The 23,503-nt window shown below is 45.9% G+C and overlaps 1 protein-coding gene across 1 annotated transcript in view; it reads left to right on the top strand.

The window, feature by feature from the left end:
• fryl (furry homolog, like) overlaps positions 1-23,503 on the top strand; it is a 59,758-nt gene that overhangs the window by 6,326 nt on the left and 29,929 nt on the right. Inside the window, exons 8-37 of the mRNA XM_079221410.1 lie at positions 147-239; positions 322-420; positions 1,272-1,373; positions 4,993-5,096; positions 5,435-5,543; positions 5,645-5,731; positions 5,818-5,989; positions 6,885-7,017; positions 7,100-7,207; positions 8,000-8,255; positions 8,806-8,982; positions 9,092-9,178; positions 9,693-9,961; positions 10,543-10,750; positions 12,519-12,643; positions 13,024-13,081; positions 13,256-13,347; positions 14,285-14,457; positions 15,040-15,200; positions 15,898-16,008; positions 17,837-17,991; positions 18,106-18,205; positions 19,343-19,511; positions 20,197-20,465; positions 20,558-20,698; positions 20,946-21,114; positions 21,218-21,299; positions 22,231-22,343; positions 22,422-22,572; positions 22,665-22,768. Of these exons, the coding sequence (XP_079077536.1) occupies positions 147-239; positions 322-420; positions 1,272-1,373; positions 4,993-5,096; positions 5,435-5,543; positions 5,645-5,731; positions 5,818-5,989; positions 6,885-7,017; positions 7,100-7,207; positions 8,000-8,255; positions 8,806-8,982; positions 9,092-9,178; positions 9,693-9,961; positions 10,543-10,750; positions 12,519-12,643; positions 13,024-13,081; positions 13,256-13,347; positions 14,285-14,457; positions 15,040-15,200; positions 15,898-16,008; positions 17,837-17,991; positions 18,106-18,205; positions 19,343-19,511; positions 20,197-20,465; positions 20,558-20,698; positions 20,946-21,114; positions 21,218-21,299; positions 22,231-22,343; positions 22,422-22,572; positions 22,665-22,768 (4,177 nt within the window). The remainder of the gene's footprint in view (positions 1-146; positions 240-321; positions 421-1,271; positions 1,374-4,992; positions 5,097-5,434; positions 5,544-5,644; positions 5,732-5,817; positions 5,990-6,884; positions 7,018-7,099; positions 7,208-7,999; positions 8,256-8,805; positions 8,983-9,091; positions 9,179-9,692; positions 9,962-10,542; positions 10,751-12,518; positions 12,644-13,023; positions 13,082-13,255; positions 13,348-14,284; positions 14,458-15,039; positions 15,201-15,897; positions 16,009-17,836; positions 17,992-18,105; positions 18,206-19,342; positions 19,512-20,196; positions 20,466-20,557; positions 20,699-20,945; positions 21,115-21,217; positions 21,300-22,230; positions 22,344-22,421; positions 22,573-22,664; positions 22,769-23,503) is intronic.

The raw sequence follows: 23,503 nt of genomic DNA, 5'->3' as shown, positions 1-23,503 counted from the left end.
ACACTTTTCTTCCCCCCAAAATAAGCTGGAGTTCATAAGATGAACCTGGCTTTAGTCTGTCGTCTTCGTCCAGCTGGTCTTGTGTGTATTCAGTGTATTCTTCACACGTGTGTGTGTGTGTGTGTGTCTTTGATGTCCTTTCCTAGGAGTGTGCCCAGTATTTCCTGGAGGTCAAGGACAAGGACATAAAGCACGCCCTCGCTGGCCTGTTCGTGGAGATCCTCATCCCCGTGGCGGCTGTGAGTAAACGCTCTGAACCTCATTGTCGTCGTCGTGGTTTCACTTCCTGGTGTCGCTGTGTGACGACGCTTCTCTCCTCAGGCGGTGAAGAACGAAGTCAACGTGCCGTGTCTGAAGAACTTTGTGGAGATGCTGTACCAGACGACCTTTGAACTCAGCTCCAGAAAGAAGCACTCTCTGGTAATGATGACATCATCCTTTTTTTATTTCTCTCTCCTTCCCCTTTTCTCTGTTTGCTGCTTCCTTCTTTGTGTGTTTCTCTCTTCCTGCATTTTGTTTCCACCGGACAGAAATATCTGAAAATACAACCTCACTTTTTTATTTTTTCACATCCGTCTGTCTAATATAATGATTCTGATATCCGATATAAACAGAGTTCTTATAGTCATGGAAAACCTGGAAAAGTCATGGAGTTTTAAAATGGTTATTTCCAGGCCTGGAAAAGTCCTTGAAATAAATAAAACCCCAAAAGTGTAGTAAAAGTCATGTAAATGTGTTATATTCATGTGTTCATGTAAATGTGTTATATTCATGTGTCCATTTACGCTGAGTTTGAAATAATGAATATGCTTTTAAAAGAAAGACTCTAAATATAAGCAGGCATCTATATAAATGTTTATTCTTTTAATCAAACTATTGTCTCATTCATTTGTGTCATTTAAGGTTTACTGTATGCTTTGTGTTCTCATTGTTAGTTTAAATACTACATTTACTCACTTTTTACTGTTTACACCCAGATTTCACTAAATGTTTGGTCATGGACATTTGGTTTAAAGTCATGGAAAAGTCATGAAAATTTGGTTAAAAGTCATGAAAATCCATTGGTCAGAATGTGTATGAACCCTGAACATATGTAATATGAGAATGTAAAGGACCTTTTCTCGCTCAGACAAATCTTGGAATATAAATTCTACACATCTGAAAGTGAATAGATTGATCGACTGTCTGACGATAAGAACTACGCTGGCTAGACTGTTCTCTTAAAAACGTCCTCCTCCCGCTGACTGAGCGCCGCTGCGTCTCCTCCCCAGGCGCTGTATCCTCTGGTGACCTGCCTGCTGTGCGTCAGCCAGAAGCAGTTCTTCCTCAACAACTGGCACATCTTCCTCCAGAACTGCCTCTCGCACCTGAAGGTATGCGCCGAGGGTGGAAACGCCCACGCGGGTGTGCTCAGTGGTTCTGTCTCATCAACAACATAATGATGATAATAATAATAATAATGAGGAGCTTTCCCATAATTGATCACTAGCCAGATCTGGATAGGAATAGCACTTGATTTGATAATGTAGTAATTTGTAAAACAAGTAAAAGAACACTGTAATTTATGCTCAGAGACAATAAAAATCACAAACGTGAACTAAACGAGCATTTTTAATACCTCAAAATATCTCAAGTGCTGTTTCAAGTCCGGTCTGTTGATGTCTTCCTGTGAACCAATGACCAGCCGATCAAAGCCCTTTCCTCTGGTCCCTGACCATCAATGAGCCGTTGAACCCAGAAGGTCATTGAGCGAATCCCCTCCCTCCTCACTGATTGCCCCTCTGTGGAGACTCCTTGATCTTGTGGTGGACAGATTCCTGTTTTTTTGGGGTTGTTTGTTTTGTGATGGTGATTTCCGACGGTTCTGATTGGCCGTCTTGTCTTCCAGTGTCCTCTTCCTCTGTCGTAATTGTTTTAGGTTTCCTTAATTTAAAAAAACAACGGCGTAATCAGTCGGTGTGAGTTGTGGTGACGGTGATCCTCTGATCGAGATCATCTTTCGGGTTTTTGTGTGTGATGGCTCGAGTGTAGTGATAATTTCGAGTGATTTAGGGGGTTCTTGAGGGGGTGATTTTAACCCTGTGGATGCTCTTAAAACCAGTCCAAGACCAATACATAACTTAAAGGGACAGTACTGATGTTTAGAAGTGTTCTTCTGCAGCAGAAGCAGCAAAGTGATGTTCTGTGTGACGTATTTTAGACTCCTAAAAGAATCTCCATCAGATTTGATGGATCATCTACTGCAGTAAAACACATATTATTGCTACACACACTTCAAAACACCCAAACTGTACCTTTTTAATGCATTTAATTGCCGAATATTACATGCATGTTCTCATATCCATTGATGAGTTCCCATATTTGGGCTCTTCTTGAAAGTGGGATCCCACAGGGTTAAGACGCAGCGTCACATGGATGTAAGAGCAGCTGATTTGGGGGTCGTTGTGTCGGCTTTGTAAAAAAACAACTAATTGCTCCGCCCACTTTCCATTCACACCTTTAAATGTCCTCTTCCTCATGCTTCTGTGTTCCTCTTTTTGTCCTCTATGTAATTTGTCTGATTTACAAACCACAGCACACCTTATGTTGCTTCTTTTCATCACTCTTATGTTTAAATGTGTCATAAATACCTCATCAAACACAAAATAACTGCTTCTTTGTATTAGTCACGCACCAGTGGGCAGCTTTACCAGTTCATTGGGTTTCATTTCAATTTCTGCACCGTCACATTGACACGATGCTCCACTCATTTCATATTTGTTTAGTTTGAGTTTTTGCCTCTAACTTGCATGTGACCCCCTCTCCCTCCACCCTTCATTCTTTGTCTCCTGTCATGTGATCTTTTTTTCTCACGTTGACTCGCTCCAGATGCCGTCTAACAACAGCATCCGAAAGCAGATTGAGACGCTGCAGGTGAGTTCATCTGGTTGGCAGAGAGCTGCCCGGCGCTCCGCCCCTCAGGCCCTGGTGGTTAGGGTCAGACAGCGAGGTTGTTTAGGGTCAGAAGGTCAGCGTGAGCCGATCCGAGCCGAGTAGAGCGGCACGTGTGTTGGAGAGCCGGTTTCCAAACGGGTTGTATGTTAAATCACTTAAATATTAAAATATTTAAATATATATAAATATACATTATATTCATACTCATTCTAATGTCAAACTCCAACACTTCGCCATAGTAGGATTCGTATTGCCGCTGCCAAGACGTAGGGTAGCCCTGGTAGCAGGGGTAGCATGGATAGCACAGGTAGCACAGATAGCACATGTAGCAGGCGTAGCACAGATAGCAGGGGTTGCACAGGTAACACAGATAGCACGGGTAACAGAGATAGCACGGGTAACAGAGATAGCACGGGTAACGGAGATAGCACGGGTAACGGAGGTAGCACGGGTAACGGAGGTAGCACGGGTAACGGAGGTAGCACGGGTAACAGAGATAGCACGGGTAACAGAGATAGCACGGGTAACAGAGATAGCACGGGTAACGGAGGTAGCACGGGTAACGGAGGTAGCACGGGTAACGGAGGTAGCACGGGTAACGGAGGTAGCACGGGTAGCACAGATAGCACGGGTAACAGAGATAGCACGGGTAACGGAGGTAGCACGGGTAACGGAGGTAGCACGGGTAGCACAGGTCCGCCTGCCCGGCTAACGTGGGTAAGCGTTGTTCTCTGACGGGTTCCTCTCCCGGTGAAGTGGCTCAGGCTGCTGTCGAGCCGCTTCGTGTTTCTGGTCGTTGAGGCCGGCAGCCGTCTGGCTTTTAGTTACGCATTTAGATTTGTTTGTTGTTTATTTTTGTTGTTTATGTTTCATTGGGATGCCGGATGTATACGAGTCAACTTGGTGGTATTTGGGCAACGATTGCTGAAATTAAGATGCATTGTGGGTATATCTGTACGGTAACTGCTTCACTACATGAACCCCACCGTGTTACAGACATAAGAGTCATTCTGCGTCCATCTGAGTGCATTTACTAAAGAACTGTACTTAAATACAATATTGAGGTACTTTTAAACTTCCCCACATTTTGGAAGTCTATCTTGTACTTTTCCACTCCTACATTCTGGATGAAGCTACTGGGAGGAATGGAAGTACCTTTTACCAGCTCAGTGATGTTTACACGGTAATGCATCAAATGCACATTTGGTACTTTAATTATATTTTGATACTCATACTTTTGCAATTTTTAGTAATATTTAAAATATTTCTTTCAGGTTTTCTAGCAAAACTCCACTGCTACAATTAACATAAAATATATCTAGTATTTAATCAACCGACATGAGTTGAGAAAGTTGTTAAAATAAAAAAGTATTTGTGAATTATGAGTGAGTTCTTTTAAATAGAAAAAAAAATTATGAATTTACCTTCTTCTTATTAAATCTTGCGACACAATGTAAGGGATTAAAAAAAAAAAAAAAAAGATGGCGTGAAAGAGTTGACCTCTTTTAGTCCTGACTGGTATTGAATCAAAACTCATTGATTTGTTTGTGATCACTGATGGTCGTCCGACTGATGTGTTGAGTTGCAGCTGAAGAGGGTTTCTGTGCTAATCCAGGGGGCGGAGCCAGGCTGTGACTGACTCCGCCCCTAAACTGTGTCTTCACTGTGAGCTACCACAGTAAAAACTGTTTATAAATGTCCCTGTTCATTTTTTTTATTATCCCCACATCCAAAGTTTTATTTTTTTTGTTTTTATATATATAGATTTATATATATATATATATATATATATATAGATTTATATATATATATATATATATATATATATATATATATATATATATATATATATATATATATATATATATATATATATATATAATAGTTATAAAATAGTTTATTTCACAATTTTTGCTGCTGGAGCACCTGAACTTTTAACTGTCCAGACATCAGCCGGTGACTCGTTGGTAATTAAGCACAGAGGCTGAAAAAGGATCCCACAGTTTCTGCAGAAAACATCGACCGGTCTCATATTTCTCTTTTTTTTTTAATGCGCAGAACAAAGACCCCAAAATGTCCCGCGTGGCTCTGGAGTCTCTCTACAGACTGCTGTGGGTTTACATCATCAGGATCAAGTGTGAGAGTAACACTGTCACACAGAGGTCAGTGTGCACACACACATGCACACGCACACGCACACTCACACACACTGTATTTACACTATATTAGCCCTGGTCGTTCAGCAGTAAATAAGCTTATAATGTAGCATGTGTAGCACAAGTAGCATGGGTAGCACATGTAGCACAGATAGCATGGGTAGCACAGGTAGCATGGGTAGCACATATAGCACAGGTAGCATGTGTAGCACAGGTAACACGGGAAACACATGTAGCACATGTAGCACATGTAGCACACAGGTCGCACACGGGTAGCACATGTATTAGCCCTTGTAGTGCAGCAGTAAATGAGCTCATAATGTCGTCCTTTCTTCCCCCGCTAGTCGACTGCTCAGCATCGTTTCAGCACTTTTCCCCAAAGGCTCCCGCAGTGTGGTGCCCAGGGACACGCCGCTCAACATCTTCGTCAAGATCATCCAGTTCATCGCTCAGGTGAGTCTGAAAGGACGTGCGCACCTGGCTCTCACAGCTGAGCTAATGCTAGTTAGCATTGCGATCCGGCTGCGTGAACGCCGCTCTGTTGGTCGTTACAGGAAAGACTGGACTTTGCCATGAAGGAGATCATCTACGACCTCCTGTGCGTGGGCAAGTCTCACAAAACCTTCACCATCAACCCGGAGGTAAAGTGGCGGCTTTCAGGTTGTTGTTGTTGTTGTTGTTGTTGTTGTTTGTGGCTTCCCTCCCGTCACGCCTCTCGTCTCCACAGAGGATGAACATCGGCCTGCGAGCCTTCCTGGTGATCGCAGACAGCCTCCAGCAGAAAGACGGGGAGCCTCCGATGCCGACGACCGGCATCATCATGCCCTCCGGCAACACGCTGCGCGTCAAGAAGATCTTCCTCAACACCACGCTCACCGACGAAGAGGCCAAGGGCATCGGTGGGGTGGCTTCCTTCAACCTTTTGGCCAAAAGAAAAGGCTTTTTTATTGTTGTTGTAATGACTGACTGAATAAAACAATCAACTATTCCAACAAGTACAGCCACAATCTGATATACAAAAACAGAAAGACTGAAAAGGTGCAGGTAGAAGCATAATGCGCATATATTCTTATCCTAAATTATTATCAATTAAATCGGATGATTAATTCGACATAAAGAATAGAAAAAAAATAGATCGATGTATACTTTATTCATCCCACAGGGGACATGTGTTTGTCACAGTAGCAGCAACTTACATATGAGACACAAAAAATATCAGAAATGCAAAATACTCAATATATACATCAAAACAACAGTAAAGCGTCATACTTTATGAAATGAAACTATAAAGTAAGTGCAAAACTGCAAAGTATGTGCAGTGTTTATGACGTGTATAAAGAATGTACAGTGATTAACTAGACAACAAAAACAAAAATATATATCGTAAAAGTCGGGTTACAAGCCGCTCCTACCTACTGCCTGCATCCCCTCTGCCTAAGTCGGGCGTCGAGCCGGGGCTGGTCCCGCTATCTTCGGTGGTTGTCGGGGAGCTAGCAGAGCGCTAGCAGAAGCGCTAGCTGGCTACAGCTTGGAGCTAAAGGGGACACTGACCGAAGGTAGTAGCGGCTTGTAACCCGACTTTTACGGTATACACATTTCATTCACACTTGTAACCCTCAAAAATAGTTTTATAAGCAATCCTTTTGAAAACCAAAGATAAGTTCTTACTTTCATGTTAGCGTTGTTCCATCATTGAACTCCTACAATAGAATACATCTTCTTTTAATCCCTTGTGTTTTTAGCTTTTTGCACAGTCAGCTTAAAACGTCTCTGACTCCTCTGGGTGTTTTGCAGGCATGTCGTCGTACTACCCTCAGATGAGAAAGGCCTTGGACAACATCCTGCGACACCTGGACAAGGAGGTGGGACGCTCCATGAGCATGACCAACGTCCAGATGTCCAACAAGGAGCCCGAGGACATGATCACGTACGCCGCCGCAGACGTTCATTCGTGCGGTCGCTTCTGTTGCGTCTGACCCGAAGTCCTCATGAGCCTCTTTGTGCCACAGGGGCGAGAGGAAGCCAAAGATCGATCTGTTCCGGACCTGCGTGGCCGCCATCCCACGCCTGATCCCGGACGGCATGAGCAGACAAGACCTCATCGAGCTTCTAGCCAAGTAAGCCCCGCCCCCTCGACCTCTGACCGACCTGCAGACGCCGTGTAGAGCGGAGCTCGTTGGTTTTAAGAAGTTAGCGGAAAGATCCGCGTGAAACCACATGCGGATTTCAAAATAAGATGTCGACACATTGTAAACTAGCAGATATGGAAGTGAGATTAAATTAATTATAATCACATTAACTCACTATGAAGGTCACATGTTTTACTTAAAGAGAAAACACAACTCTATTGTGCGTGAAGTGTATTCATTATTGAATATGAGGGTTAATGGAAAGATAATTAATTTAATTATATCTGACTGATATTTATGTGTTCAGGACATTTCTGACCACATCCAAATAAAATATCTTAACTTTACCAATTCAGATATTTTACAAAGTAAAAACTGAACTGATTTTGTATCTTTCATATCGATCATTTCTAACCTTTTGCTCAAATTAATTAAATTCATACACTTGATAAATACAACAGAAAATTGAAAATGTGTTTTTTCTTGTTCATATTGTGTGCGGTTAACAAATATTTTCCTTTTTATGTTGCACTGAAAGTCATTTAGTGTTCTTGGTCAAATCAAACTGAAAGCTGGACCAAAGTGTTTGATTAAATTACAATCAGGCCAAATAAAAAGCCTCACGTTGTGAGTACAGTCTGGACCGTCTTTTTCTCTCAGAGGTCCGGGATCTTGGGCTTAAAAAGGTTTGTGACCACGGCTGTAGAGTCTAACGCCTCCTCCTCCCTCCTTCCTCCCTCCTCTCTCCTTCCTCCCTCCCCCCTCCCTCCTCCCCCGCAGACTGACCATCCACATGGACGAGGAGCTGCGCGGCCTCGCCTTCACCACCCTCCAGGCCCTGATGGTGGATTTCCCGGAGTGGCGAGAGGACGTCCTCTCGGGCTTCGCGTACTTCATCGTGCGAGAGGTGACGGACGTCCACCCCACGCTGCTGGACAACGCCGTGAAGATGCTGCTGCAGCTGCTCAGCCAATGGAGGCAGGCGGTGACGAGCAGCAACAAGAGCCACGACGCCAAGGTCAGTGAAGGACGTCCCGTCTGTTGAGCGCCGCTACTCGTCGGTCGTGGCTTTTGGTTTGTTGAGGGAGCATCAGAGAGCTCAATGGTTGTCTCTCCGATGTTCACGATTTAAGAACGGCAAATAAAATGGTTTCGCCAGGATGATGAAGTTCCTTTTTCTTTTGTGAAAAAAGTGCGATTATCATTTTTATGTGTCAATTTTTTTTTTACCTGTTAGGATCACGAACAAATAAGATAAGTTTAGAGTGCATGGAGAAATTAAACCGGAAGAAAACATGAATGCTTCTATTCCCATTTAGACCGTGGGGTGGTGGTGCGCTTCAGCCTCTTGTGGCCAACATGAGTATTACAACAACAAACACTTATTCTGACAAAACTTTTTCCCATCTGCCAAATTTTTTTTCTTTTACAGATGATGTCACACACACACAAAGGAGAGAAAACTATTTTAATCAGTCTTCAGTCAATCTTTTTCTCTAGCCTGACCCTCAGGGCTTCCGTACGAATGACCTCATGTTCAGAGACATTTTAATTGTAATTTTTAACGATGCATATTCTCTCTCCAGGGCTCAAGCGGCGGCCATTCCCTGCCCCTGGAGCGCACCCCTCTGCTGGGTGTGCTGCACGTGGTGGAGGGTCTGGCTCTGGTGGTGCTCTGCAGCTGCCGGCCGGCCACGAGGCGGCTGGCCGTGAACGTCCTGAAGGAGGTCCGCGCGCTGCACACGGCGCTGGGCATCGGCAAGGTGACGACTCCGGCCGCTTCATTACGGATCCACAAACGCCAGCCTGAGGCTGCTCTTGTCACGAGTGCAGTTTTCCTGACGTTTGTTCCTGTCGACCTCAATGTTTCAGGGCGATGAGGAGCTGGCCATCGACGTGATGGACAGACTAAGTGCATCGGTGTTGGAGAGCTTCATTCACCTCACAGGAGCCGACCAGGTATTTAGCTCTCAGATTTGTCTCTCAGGGTTCTTATAGTCATGGAAAACCTGGAAAAGTCATGTAGTTTTAAAATGGTTATTTCCAGGCCTGGAAAAGTCCTTGAAAAAATAATAAATCCCAAAAGTTTAGTTAAAATCATGTAAATGTGTTATATTCATGTGTTCATGTAAATGTGTTATATTCATGTGTTCATGTAAATGTGTTATATTCATGTGTTCATGTCGTTCATTTACGCTGAGTTTGAAATAATGAATATGCTTTTAAAAGAAAGACTCAGAATATAAGCAGGAATACATACAGGCATCTATATAAATGTTTATTCTTTTAATCAAACTATTGTCTCATTCATTTGAGTCATTTAAGGTTTACTGTATGCTTTGTATTCTCATTGTTAGTTTAAATACTACATTTACTCACTTTTTACTGTTTACACCCAGACTTCACTAAATGTTTGTCATGGACATTTGGTGAAAAGTCATGGAAGTCATCCGCTTGTCTCTTTCTCCCGCAGACCAACCTGCTGTACTGTCCCAGCGGCGTCGACCTGCAGACGCTGGCGGAGTGGAGCTCGTCTCCCATCAGCCACCAGTTCGACGTGGTGAGCCCCTCGCACATCTGGGTGTTCGCCCACGTGACTCAGGGCCAGGACCCCTGGGTCATCAGCTTCTCCAGCTACCTGCGGCAGGAGAACCTGCCCAAGCATTGCCCCGCCGCCCTCAACTACGCCTGGATGTTCGCCTACACGCGCCTGCAGCTGCTGTCTCCGCAAGTGGACATCAAGTACGTTTCCCTTTCAGCTGCTGTTTCGCTCTCTGGACCCACAGATGGGGCCGGTGCGGTATGGCCAAAAATTCATATCACGCTATTTTGTAAGATTCTGGCGGTTTTGCGGTATATCACGGTATTATTTTTCGCTGAGGAAATGCATTCATTGACGGTCCATAGAGGGTGTTAGGAAGCTAAACATGGAGGGACTTAGGACCCAGGGGAATGTAGGTGGGGAAAAAACTATCACAACAAGAAGAAACGGGAAGAGACTGACCTTTTCCCGTTTCTTCTTGTTGTGATAGTGGGTGAGCTTTACCCAGCATGCAGTTCGGCAGTGTAATTTTATAAATGTAGAATTATTAGTGTTAGGAATTGTTTGTCACAATCTGTTGTGTCGTGATGTTTTACATGTTAAAGAGCGTTTCTGTGGGTTATTAATTATTGTTATAAAGTTATAACCGTGACACGTAAGTAGCTCCGACCTGCAGAAGAGCCACAACGGTTGTTTTGAAGCCGGTATACCGCCCAGCCCACAGAGTGAGTCGTTCCTTTCCGTTGACCCTTGACCTCTCCTGTTGGGCGTCCACCTTCAGCAGCCCCATCAACGCCAAGAAGCTGAACAGCCTGAACAGCAGCGACTCCTACATCGGCCTCTGGAGGAACTACCTGATCCTGTGCTGCAGCTCCGCCTCCTCCTCGCCCTCCATGTCGTCCTCGTCCTCCACCTCCGGCTCCGTCCGCTGCTCCCCGCCTGAGACGCTGGCGTCCACGCCGGACAGCGGCTACAGCTACGACTCCAAGGTCAGGAGCGGCTCTGCAGACGCACATGTAGCCTTCTGGAGCCCCAAACGAAACAAAACTAAAAGATCAAAACTAAAAGATCTAACAGCATGTTTCCTTTGAACGATCGGCAAAATTACAAAGTTCATTGTAGCCAGAAACTGTAAAAAAAATGCAGTTATTGTCAGATTTTCATCTTTCACACGCGCTCACACACACTCTCACACACACACTCGTTCACACGCTCTCACACACTCACACGCGCTCACTCTCACTCACTCACACACGCTCACACACACACACTCTCATTCACTCACTCTCACACACACACACACACACGCGCGCTCTCACACACACACACACACTCACTCACTCACACGCGCTCACACACACACACTCTCATTCACTCACTCTCACACACACACACACGCGCGCTCTCACACACACTCACACACTCACTCACACACACTCACTCACACACACTCTCACACACACACTCTCACACACACACTCTCACACACACACTCGTTCACACGCTCTCACACACACTGACTCACACACACACGCGCGCTCTCACACACTCACTCACTCTCACACACACACGCGCGCTCTCACACACTCACTCACTCTCACACACACACGCGCGCTCTCACACACACTCACACACTCACTCACACGCGCTCACACACACACACTCTCACACACACACTCTCACACACACACTCGTTCACACGCTCTCACACACACTCACTCACACACACTCTCACACACACACTCTCACACACACACTCTCACACACACACACTCGTTCACACGCTCTCACACACACTGACTCACTCACTCTCACACACACGCGCGCTCTCACACACTCACTCACTCTCACACACACACGCGCGCTCTCACACACACTCACACACTCACTCACACGCGCTCACACACACACACTCTCACACACACACTCTCACACACACACTCGTTCACACGCTCTCACACACACTCACTCACTCACTCTCACACACACGCGCGCTCTCACACACTCACACACTCACTCACTCACACGCGCTAATACACACACACACTCTCACACACACGCGCTCACACACACTCACTCATTCACTCACACACACACACGCGCGCTCTCACACACACTCACTCACTCTCACTCACTCATACGCGCTCACTCACTCACTCACTCACTCACTCACTCTCACACACACACACACTCTCTCTCGCACACACACACACACACACACACACACACACACACACGCAAAACTACAAAGTTCATCGTAGCCAGAAGCTGTAAAAAAAAAAAAAAAAAAAATTATCGTGTGATTTTCATCTTTCCGACGGTCCTTGAACACATCGTGTGTGACGAAGGCTTCCGTCATAAAAAGCAGCCGAAACAAAGCTTACAAGTATTTTATTTACATGTTTTACTTAAAATCTCGCCCCAAATAAACCGTTTGCTTTAAGCAGATTCTGAAAGAAACATAAGATTCTGAGCTCTTCAGTGAAACTATGACGTCATGATTGAGACTTCTGAGACCAACAGTCGCGTGACAATCTGTGAAACCTTGAACTGCAGAGGATGTAGAAAAGTTAAAAGTTCAACACGTGGAGCCTCAGTAATTGTTTCCAACATTGGTAACATTTGTAGGTACTTTGAAAAATGTTGACTATAAAGATCCCACTGTTTTCCCATTTTTAATACGACTTCTTTACACTATTTTGTAATTCTAAGTGTATTACTGCGTTATTTGACGTTGCTTCCGTCTTGCGTTGTCAGATTGTTGGCACTCCGTCCCCCTCCTCCCTCTTCAAACACATCGTTCCCATGATGCGCTCTGAGTGCATGGACATCACAGAGTCTCTGGTGTTGGGGCTTGGCAGGACCAACCCCGTGGCCTTCAGGTAACCACGCGTGGCGTAGGAACTTTGAGTGCTTCACAAGTTAGCCTCAGGTCCAGAGTCAAGTCCCAAGTCCTTTTCCAACCGCCGCTCTGTAACGTTAGTCCTTCATGGTGTGTGTGTGTGTGTGTGTGTGTGTGATTTAAGTGTCTCCTTATGAATTAATAGTAACGTTAGATTCAGTAAATTCCCTTTTTTAACAGACTTTTTCAGTGTTTTTCAAGCGTTTTCATGTCAGGTGTTGAAGTCCAAGTAGAGCTGCAAGTCTTTTTATCTTATTTTGTCGCCTTCAAGCCCTTCGCCCGACTCGAGTCCTTCATCATAACCTGCTTCACCTCCATACATTCCTCTTTCATTCACACGATGCCGTTCCTCTCCTCCAGAGAGCTGATAGAGGAGCTTAACCCCATCATCAAAGAAGCGCTAGAAAGAAGACCTGAAGTAAGTGCAGCATGCATACCTTCATCCTGCAGCAGTAACACGTGTGTGTTCCGTTAACACGTGTGTGTTCCGTTAGCACGTGTGTGTTCCGTTAGCACGTGTGTGTTCCGTTAACACGTGTGTGTTCCGTTAGCACGTGTGTGTTCCGTTAACACGTGTGTGTTCCGTCTGCAGAACATGAAGCGGCGCAGGCGTCGTGACATCCTGCGGGTTCAGCTGGTCCGGATATTTGAGCTGCTGGCCGACGCTGGAGTCATCAGCCAGATGTACGTAATGCAGAGATCCACGAGTTTACACTCACTCATTCACTCATTCACTCACTCACTCACTCACTACATTTCATTTAGCTGATGCTTTTATCCAAAGCGACTTACATTTTTGCTCTATACACACTCACACACTCACTCATTCAAACACTCTCTCAGACTCACTCACTCACACATTGACTCACACACACTCACACTCTTTCTCTCTCACTCACTCACACTCTTTCTCTCTCACTCACTCACTCACTCACACTCACACAATCACACTCTCACTCACTCACATTCACCCTCTCTCACTCCCGCTCCCTCCCTCTCTCACTCACTCACTCGCTCTCACACACACACACTCTCACACTCTCACACACACACTCTCTCACACACACTCTCTCACTCATTCACTCACTCACTCACTCTCTCACACACACTCACTCACTCACTCACTCACTCACTCACACACACACACACTCTCTCACTCTCTCACTCACTCACTCACTCACTCACACACACACACACACACACACACACACACACACACACACTCTCTCTCTCTCTCACTCATTCACTCACTGACTCCTCTCCTCACTCACACCCTCCCTCTCTCTCTCCCTCCCTCTCTCACTCACTCACTCGCTCTCACACACACACACTCTCACACTCTCACACACACACTCTCTCACACACACTCTCTCACTCATTCACTCACTCACTCACTCTCTCACACACACTCACTCACTCACTCACTCACACACACACACACTCTCTCACTCTCTCACTCACTCACTCACTCACTCACTCACACACACACACACACACACACACTCTCTCTCTCTCTCACTCACTCACTCACTCATTCACTCACTGACTCCTCTCCTCACTCACCCTCCCTCTCTCTCTCTCTCCCTCTCCTCACTCACCCTCTCTCTCTCCCTCCCTGCAGCACCAGTGGCGGGCTGGACGGAGAGAGCCACTCCCTGAACGGGACGCTGCTGGAGTACGTGGATCTGACCCGGCAGCTGCTGGAGGCCGAGAACGACAAGGACTCCGACACGCTGAAGGACATCCGCTGCCACTTCAGCGCGCTGGTGGCCAACATCATCCAGAACGTCCCCGGTACGTCTCCAGAGCCACGGCCCTGTCCTTTAAACCAGTGTTCATCCTGGTTGTGTTCACTGACCGTGGTTTATCCTGGTTGTGTTCACTGACTGTGGTTTATCCTGGTTGTGTTCACTGACTGTGGTTCATCCTGGTTGTGTTCACTGACCGTGGTTTATCCTGGTTGTGTTCACTGACCGTGGTTCATCCTGGTTGTGTTCACTGACCGTGGTTTATCCCGGTTGTGTTCACTGACCGTGGTTTATCCTGGTTGTGTTCACTGACTGTGGTTTATCCTGGTTGTGTTCACTGACTGTGGTTTATCCCGGTTGTGTTCACTGACCGTGGTTTATCCTGGTTGTGTTCACTGACTGTGGTTTATCCCGGTTGTGTTCACTGACTGTGGTTTATCCTGGTTGTGTTCACTGACTGTGGTTTATCCCGGTTGTGTTCACTGACCGTGGTTTATCCTGGTTGTGTTCACTGACTGTGGTTTATCCCGGTTGTGTTCACTGACTGTGGTTTATCCTGGTTGTGTTCACTGACTGTGGTTTATCCTGGTTGTGTTCACTGACCGTGGTTTATCCTGGTTGTGTTCAGTGCACCAGAGGAGGAGCATCTTCCCGCAGCAGTCTCTGAGGCACAGTCTGTTCATGCTGTTCAGCCACTGGGCCGGACCCTTCAGCATCATGTTCACGCCTCTGGACCGCTACAGCGACCGCAACATGCAGATCAACCGGCACCAGTACTGTGCACTGAAGGTACACACTCACACACACACACACACTCTCACACACTCACAATCACAGACGAAGATATACCGTAAAATTCGGGTTATAAGCCGATTTTTTTTTTTTTCCCTTTTTCCTCAACTTTGACCCGTGCGGTTTATATATCGGTGCGGCTGATTTGTGGATTTTTCCGATTCTAAATTTAGCAAAATTCACGTGGAATATTCCCAAGTCCCCTTCACGAGTGTTCTCACTGTAAAACAGGATCCTCAACACCCCGCCGCCCCACTTGGTTCTCCGCCGGCGCCCACCACGCTCACCCGGGGAGGCGCGAAGGAAAACAGGTCAGCGCTAACTCGCAAGCTAGCAGCGCAAGCTAGCCTCTCCCCACCACCCCTGCCTCTCCCACTACCTCCACAGCGCTAGCTCGTGAGCTAACAGCGAGTACTAGCACGCAAGCTAACAGCTAGCGTTCCCTCGCCGTCAGACCTGTTTTCCATCGCGCCTCCTTTGGGTGCTGCCCTGCACTGTTTGAGCTCAAGTAAACAACTCTGAAAATTCAGCACAAAATAAAGTGTTGTCAGCGCTAGCTGCAGCAGCTAGCTCCCCGACAACCACCGACGGTAGTAGATGCAGCGTATAAAAGGGTGCGCCTTATAACCCTCGTTTTCCGGTAGCCGTTGAAATCCGTCGTTCTGACCCGTCCGTGCTAACGGCTCCTCCACAGGCCATGTCTGCGGTGTTGTGCTGTGGCCCGGTGGCCGACAACGTGGGCCTCTCCTCTGACGGATACCTCTACAAGTGGCTGGACAACATCCTGGACTCTCAGGACAAGAAGGTGAGAGGAGCGGCGGGTGATGAACACAGTGCTATAGTGAAAGAAGTCATTTAAAAATGTAAAGACTTTCTATACTTAACGCTTTCAGAGGGCGAACGAGCAAAGCGTACTGAGCAGAATCAAAGAGTCTCGGGTGTGGACATAAACTGGAGGTTTAACCGGCAAAAAGCCCAAACTAACCTCCAGTCTGACGAGGAGGAAGTGTAATTATCTGTTTGTTGTCTTTGTGTAAGCTCTGTAAAGAGAGAAGTCAACCATTAAACGCATTATAAAGAACCAAAGATTGAATATCCTGGAAACAATTTGATTTGGTTTCTAAGTATATCCTCAAATTCAGACTTCCTGTTTCTAAAACATAAACACAGAAACGAATTGTCCGTCTGTTGGTTCTCTGATCTGATCTGTTTGTGACCCGGGTGATGGATGGAAACTGATATTAACATAGTTTTACAATTGTATTATGCATTATATTATATATTATTTACTTGTATGTGACTAAAAGTTACTCTTATTGTCGATTTGCTTTAAACAAAGTGAAAAAAAGCATGAATAAATCTCTGCAAGACCAACACCGAACCGTTTTACTTTTTACTAGCGGAGACACAAGGCGAGTAGATAATAAAGTCTCACAGCGGCTCCACTAATGAGGAGCTGCTGTGAGACTTCCTGAGGTCAACCTTGTGTTCGCCCGCCGGCTCACTGGCTCCACCCAGTGGTGTGCAGACGTACTGCAGCGCGTTCCACTCAGAAACTTTTAAATGATTTAAAATCACCTTTTAATCCTTTTGTAAACTCAGTATTTAGAGACTAAAAACACAATCCTTCTTTTGAAGATAGTACTTTGTTGTTTGGAGAGATTCTGCAGGATGCTTTCAGTTCAAAGTTCATACTGATAGTCCTCATTCTTTCTTCTTTCCTTATTCTCCTTCTCCTCCTCTTTCTTCTTTCCTCCTCTTTCTTCTTCTTCTTCTTCCTTCTTTCTTCTTCTTCTTCTTCTTCTTCTTCTTCCTTCTTCCTTCTTTCTTCTTTCTTTCTTCTTCCTACTTTCTTTCTTCTTCTTCCTCCTCTTTCTTCTTCTGTCCTTCTTTCTTTCTTCTTCCCTCCTTTCCTCTTTCTTCTTTCCTCCTCTTTCTTCTTCTGTCCTTCTTTCTTTCTTCTTCCTTCCTTTCCTCTTTCTTCTTTCCTCCTCTTTCTTCTTCTTCTTCTTCCTTCTTTCTTCTTCTTCTTCTTCTTCTTCTTCCTTCTTCCTTCTTTCTTCTTTCTTTCTTCTTCCTACTTTCTTTCTTCTTCTTCCTCCTTTCTTCTTCTTCCTCTTTCTTCTTCTGTCCTTCTTTCTTTCTTCTTCCCTCCTTTCCTCTTTCTTCTTCTTCTTTCCTCTTTCTTCTTCTTCCTCCTTCTTTCCTTCTTCTTTCTTTCTTCTTCTTCCTCCTCCTTCTTTCTTCTTCTTTCCTACTTCTTTCTTCTTCTTCTTTCCTCCTCCTTCTTTCTTCTTCTCCTCCTTCTCCTCCTCCTCCCTCTTCCTCCTCCTTCTTTCTTCTTCTCCTCCTCCTCCCTCTTCCTCCTCCTTTCTTCTTCTCCTCCTTCTCATCATCCTCCTCCCTCTTCCTCCTCCTTCTTTCTTCTTTCTTCTTCTTCTGTCCTCCTTCTTTCTTTCTTCTCCTCCTCCTTCCTTCTTTCTTCTCCTCGTCCTCCTACTCCTCCTTCTTTCTTCTCCTCGTCCTCCTACTCCTCCTTCTTTCTTCTCCTCGTCCTCCTACTCCTCCTTCTTTCTTCTCCTCCTCCTTCCTCCTTTCTCCTCCTCCTCCTCCTCCTCCTCCTCCTCCTCCAGGTGCACCAGCTGGGCTGTGAGGCCGTGATGCTGCTGCTGGAGCTGAACCCGGACCAGAGCAACCTCATGTTCTGGGCGGTGGACCGCAGCTACACCGGCTCCCGCCGCGTGGCGGCCGGCTGCTTCAGGGCCATCGCCAACGTCTTCCACAACAGGTACGGCTCACCTGCTTTACCGCGTCCTTCTGGGAGTCAGCGCCTCACGACCCAAACGCCTCACGACCCAAACGCCTCACGACCCAAACGCCTCACGACCCTTCTCTCCCTCAGGGATTACCAATTCGACACGGTGGTGCTGCTGAACCTGATTCTGTTCAAGGCGGCCGACTCCTCCAGGGAGATCTACGAGGTGGCCATGCAGCTGCTGCAGGTGAGAGGTTCACTGTCCCCGACACAGCGCCGCTGAATCCACGCTTATCGATTGGTTCAATCCCCTCTTATCGTTTGGTTGGATCCCCTCTTATCGTTTGGTTGGATCCCCTCTTATCGATTGGTTCAATCCCCTCTTATCGTTTGGTTGGATCCCCTCTTATCGTTTGGTTGGATCCCCTCTTATCGTTTGGTTGGATCCCCTCTTATCGTTTGGTTGGATCCCCTCTTATCGATTGGTTCAATCCCCTCTTATCGTTTGGTTGAATCCCCTCTTATCGATTGGTTGGATCCCCTCTTATCGTTTGGTTGGATCCCCTCTTATCGTTTGGTTGGATCCCCTCTTATCGTTTGGTTGAATCCCCTCTTATCGTTTGGTTGAATCCCCTCTTATTGTTTGGTTGGATCCCCTCTTATCGTTTGGTTGAATCCCCTCTTATCGTTTGGTTCAATCCCCTCTTATCGTTTGGTTCAATCCCCTCTTATCAATTGGTTGAATCCCTTTTATCGTTTGGTTCAATCCCCTCTTATCGATTGGTTGAATCCCCTCTTATCGTTTGGTTGGATCCCCTCTTATCGTTTGGTTCAATCCCCTCTTATCAATTGGTTGAATCCCCTCTTATCGTTTGGTTCAATCCCCTCTTATCGATTGGTTCAATCCCCTCTTATCGTTTGGTTGAATCCCCTCTTATCGTTTGGTTGGATCCCCTCTTATCGTTTGGTTGAATTCCCTCTTATCGTTTGGTTGAATCCCCTCTTATCGTTTGGTTGAATCCCCTCTTATCGTTTGGTTGAATCCCCTCTTATCGTTTGGTTGAATCCCCTCTTATCGTTTGGTTCAATCCCCTCTTATCGTTTGGTTGAATCTCCTCTTATCGTTTGGTTGAATCCCCTCTTATCGTTTGGTTGGATCCCCTCTTATCGTTTGGTTGAATCTCCTCTTATCGTTTGGTTGAATCCCCTCTTATCGTTTGGTTGAATCCCCTCTTATCGTTTGGTTCAATCCCCTCTTATCGTTTGGTTGAATCCCCTCTTATCGTTTGGTTGAATCCCCTCTTATCGTTTGGTTGAATCCCCTCTTATCGTTTGGTTGAATCCCCTCTTATCGTTTGGTTGAATCCCCTCTCTCCTCGCTCAGATCCTGGAGCCCAAGCTCTTCCGCTACGCCCACAAGCTGGAGATCCAGCGGACGGACGGCATCCTGACGCCTCCCTCGCCGCTGCCTCACCTCTACTCCGTGTCGTACTACCAGCTGTCCGAGGAGCTGGCCAGGACGTACCCGGAGCTCACGCTGCCCATCTTCTCAGGTCGGTTGCGTCACATTCTGGGGGAAGCGGGCTGCTGCTGCCTAAAATACGCTTTTTCTAAATGTGTGGCACTGACCTCCGTAAAGTATTCTGACTCCTCAGTTCCACAATACAGAGCGAGAGCACCTTTCAGCAGGCCGTTCATCGATGTATTTATGTGTTTACATGTTTGTTAAGCTCTTATTGGCCTTGGTTTGATCTATAACAGGGAAAACCTGAAAAAGTCATGGAATTTTAAAATGGTTATTTCCAGGCCTGGAAAAGTTCTTGAAAAAAATAAAATCCCAAAAGTTTAGTAAAAGTCATGTAAATGTGTTATATTCATGTGTTCATGTAAATGTGTTATATTCATGTGTTCATGTAAATGTGTTATATTCATGTGTTCATGTCGTTCATTTACGCTGAGTTTGAAATAATTAATGTTTTAAAAGAAAGACGCTCAAAATATAAGCAGGCATACATACAGGCATCTATATAATTGTGTTAAGTCATGATTTTTTTTAAAAAAAAAGTCATAACAATTTTGAAAATGTGGTTAAAAGTCATGGACATTTGGTTGAAAGTCATGGAAACCATTGGTCAGAATGTGTAGAACTCTGTCTAGACGTATGGATGTAAAGTTGAGAAGTAACTAACCCTCCCCACTCCTCCCCCCTCCTCCCTCCTCCTCCCCGTCTCCCTCCAGAGGTGAGCCAGCGGATCCAGACGGCGCACCCCGGTGGCCGCCAGGTGATGCTGCACTACCTCCTGCCCTGGATGAACAACGTGGAGCTGGTCGACTTCAAAGCGGCCGCTCGGCGTCCGGAGGACGGCGGCGGCGGCGAGGAGGACGAGGACGCGCACGAGCGGGAGATCACGATGTGCAACAGCCGGCGCTGGCTGCGCGGGGAAGGCTGGGGCTCGCCGCGCGCCACCACCATGGTGCTCAACAACCTCATGTTCATGACCGCCAAGGTGAGCGCCCGCCGGAGCGCCCGCATCCGGGTTTTGGAAATATTCACCCAGAGGATTCGTTCATTTTTGGGTGTTTTTATTTGTTTTCGCAGTACGGAGACGAGTTCGCCTGGTCGGAGATCGAGAATGTTTGGACCACGTTAGCAGACAGCTGGCCAAAGAACCTGAAGATCATTCTGCACTTCCTCATCAGCATGTCGGGCGTCAGCAGCGACCCCAGCCTCTTGCCCTACGTAAGTCACATGACCCGGGTTCATGGAAAACCTGGAAAAGGCATGGAATTTTTTTACATGGTTATTTCCAGTCATTGAGATTTGGTTTAGTCATGGAAATTTGGTCTAAAGTCATGGAAAAGTCTTGGAAATCCATTGGTCAAAATGTGTATGAACCCTGCTTCGTGCATGTTTCTGTGTGTGTGTGTGTGTGTGTGTGTGTGTGTGTGTGTGTGTGTGTGTGTGTGTGTGTGTGTGTGTCTCTCAGGTGAAGCGCGTCGTGGTCTACCTGGGCAGAGACAAGACGATGCAGCTGCTGGAGGAGTTGATGTGCGAGCTCGAGCTGACGGATCCCGTTTGCTCGGCTGTCACTCACATGGACAACCCGCCTTACTACCGCATCACCTCCAGCTACAAGATCCCCACGGTCAACTCAGGTCAGTGAACGCCTCCCAACACGGCGTGCACCGGTTCACACGTCGTCCGTACAGAGTCGTGTGTTGGATGCCAGGTGGTCAATGTGCTCTCTCTCTCTCTCAGGAACAACCTCCAGCACCAACACCATGGTGCCAAACGAGGGTCATCACGAGGGCAAGATCAAAGACTCCAACATGGAGGACAGGTACGAGCTGAGACGCCTGGTTTTATTTTATTTTATTTACTCACGTTTCACACAATATAATGTGTTCATAGTTGTGGGAATTCAACAGTCAGCGGTAAAGTCAGGGGAATTCTTTATTTAACCCTTATTAGTCACTAAGGGACATTTTTAGAGTTTACATTTTTCCATCATTTCGGCCGTTAATATAATTGGCATACATTTTGGCACGTTTTTATTTTTGTATTTAACTTCAAGATAAGAGATATCTTTATTCCTTCCAAAGGAAATTATTGTGCCAAAGATTACAGCAGAAGAATGACAACAATAGAATAAAAATGTAAACATACATGAACAAGAGTGTAAGTGTTTGTCATGTTATTCTCCTGGTGTCCACTAGAGGCATTAATGCTGTCTTTTAGAGATAATACATGTTATTCTCCTGGTGTCCACTAGGGGCATCACTCCTGTATTATAGAGATAATACATGTTATTCTCCTGGTGTCCACTAGGGGCATCACTGCTGTATTATAGACATAATACATGTTATTCTCCTGGTGTCCACTAGGGGCATCACTGCTGTATTATAGACATAATACATGTTATTCTCCTGGTGTCCACTAGGGGCATCACTGCTGTATTATAGACATAATACATGTTATTCTCCTGGTGTCCACTAGGGGCATCACTGCTGTATTATAGACATAATACATGTTATTCTCCTGCTCTCCGGCTCTTATTCTGGAATACAGTCTTCAATGTGTGATGCAACTCATGTAACATATGGGAAAGAAAGTAAACATTTGAATTATACTCATTAATTGGAATGAAATCAGATGAAACACTTACTTTAGGACGCTTTGAGGAGAGATATTTATTAATGACGATGGCTAAAATGCCAGTGCTTTGTCAGTAAACTGTCTGTCCTGAGTAACTCGGCGTGTCCGTCCTGCAGCTACACCCACCTGGACATCTACAGCGGGCTGAACAGCAACCTGAACCGGCAGCACCACCGCCTGGAGTCGCGCTACAGCAGCAGCTCCGGAGGCTCCTACGAGGAAGAGAAGAGTAAGAGAACCAAACTCCATCAAGCGAAACACTCAGAAGTCGTTCCCCCACTGACTCTCCTGGTTCTCTCTCCTCCAGGTGACTCCATGCCTCTTTACGCCAACTGGCGCCTGAAGGTGATGGATCACAACCGGCCCGAGCCGCTGCCCTTCCCTCCCACGGGCGGCTGCTGGTCTCCCCTCGTGGACTACCTGCCGGAGACCAACTCCCCCGGGGTGCCGCTCCACAGGTACATCGTGCCTCCGCCTTCACGCCGCCTCTACTTCCTTCTGTTGCTCTTCAGCTGAAGTCGACCCTCCGGTTTCTGTTTTCTTTTCTCAGGTGTAACATCGCAGTCATCCTCCTCACGGACCTGATCGTGGACCACGGGGTCAAAGTGGAGTGGAGCGCCTACCTGCACCTGCTGCTCCACTCCATCTTTATAGGTGAGGGCTGGTTTCCTCCTGTACGGGCCTCTCCGGCCCTGGCCCTTTAATAACTGTATCTATTATATCTATAATCAACATATCTTGTTACAAATAAGGTCATACATAATTTTGTAGGCCACTAAAATGGTTATTTTTGTAAACGCCTCTTTAAATTTGTAGATTTTTTCAAGTTTTCTTGGGATTTCATCTCCTTATATGGTCATATAAGTGACGCGAAGCAGCAATTCCACTTCGTCGTGCGTCCACATATCGGTTAATTTTAGTTTTACGCCGTAGCACCAAATATGAAGTATGCATGAATAAAGAAATAAGAAGCTATTGCTTTTACTTTTTTTTTTTTTTTTTTTGCATTTGTTAAACTCTGTTAAAGGAGAATACGCTCACTGAGCATGCTCAGAATCTTCTTGCAGATATCAGGTTACAAATAAGGTCATAAATATATTTTTTAAGTCACTAAAACAGCTACTTGTGTAAAGCTAATTCCTATGAGGCCACTGAGATGTCTGAATACTTTGTATAACAAGACTCCAAATCAACATTTTCTTGGGATTTCATCTCCTTTATGGACTAAAGTGACGCGAAGCAGCAACTCAAATATGAAGTATGCATGAATGAAGAAATAAGAAGCTTTACTTTACTATTTTTTTTGCATTTGTTAAACTCTGTTAAAGGAGAATACGCTCACTGAGCATGCTCAGAATCTTCTTCTCTGGTATTTGAGGTATCGTTGAC

The sequence above is a fragment of the Taurulus bubalis genome (genome assembly GCF_910589615.1).
Source record: "Taurulus bubalis genome assembly, chromosome: 7".
NCBI classification, from domain to species: domain Eukaryota; kingdom Metazoa; phylum Chordata; class Actinopteri; order Perciformes; family Cottidae; genus Taurulus; species Taurulus bubalis.
The sequence above is the reverse complement of the archived record's forward strand: the minus strand, read 5'-3'. Positions and strand labels throughout refer to the sequence as shown.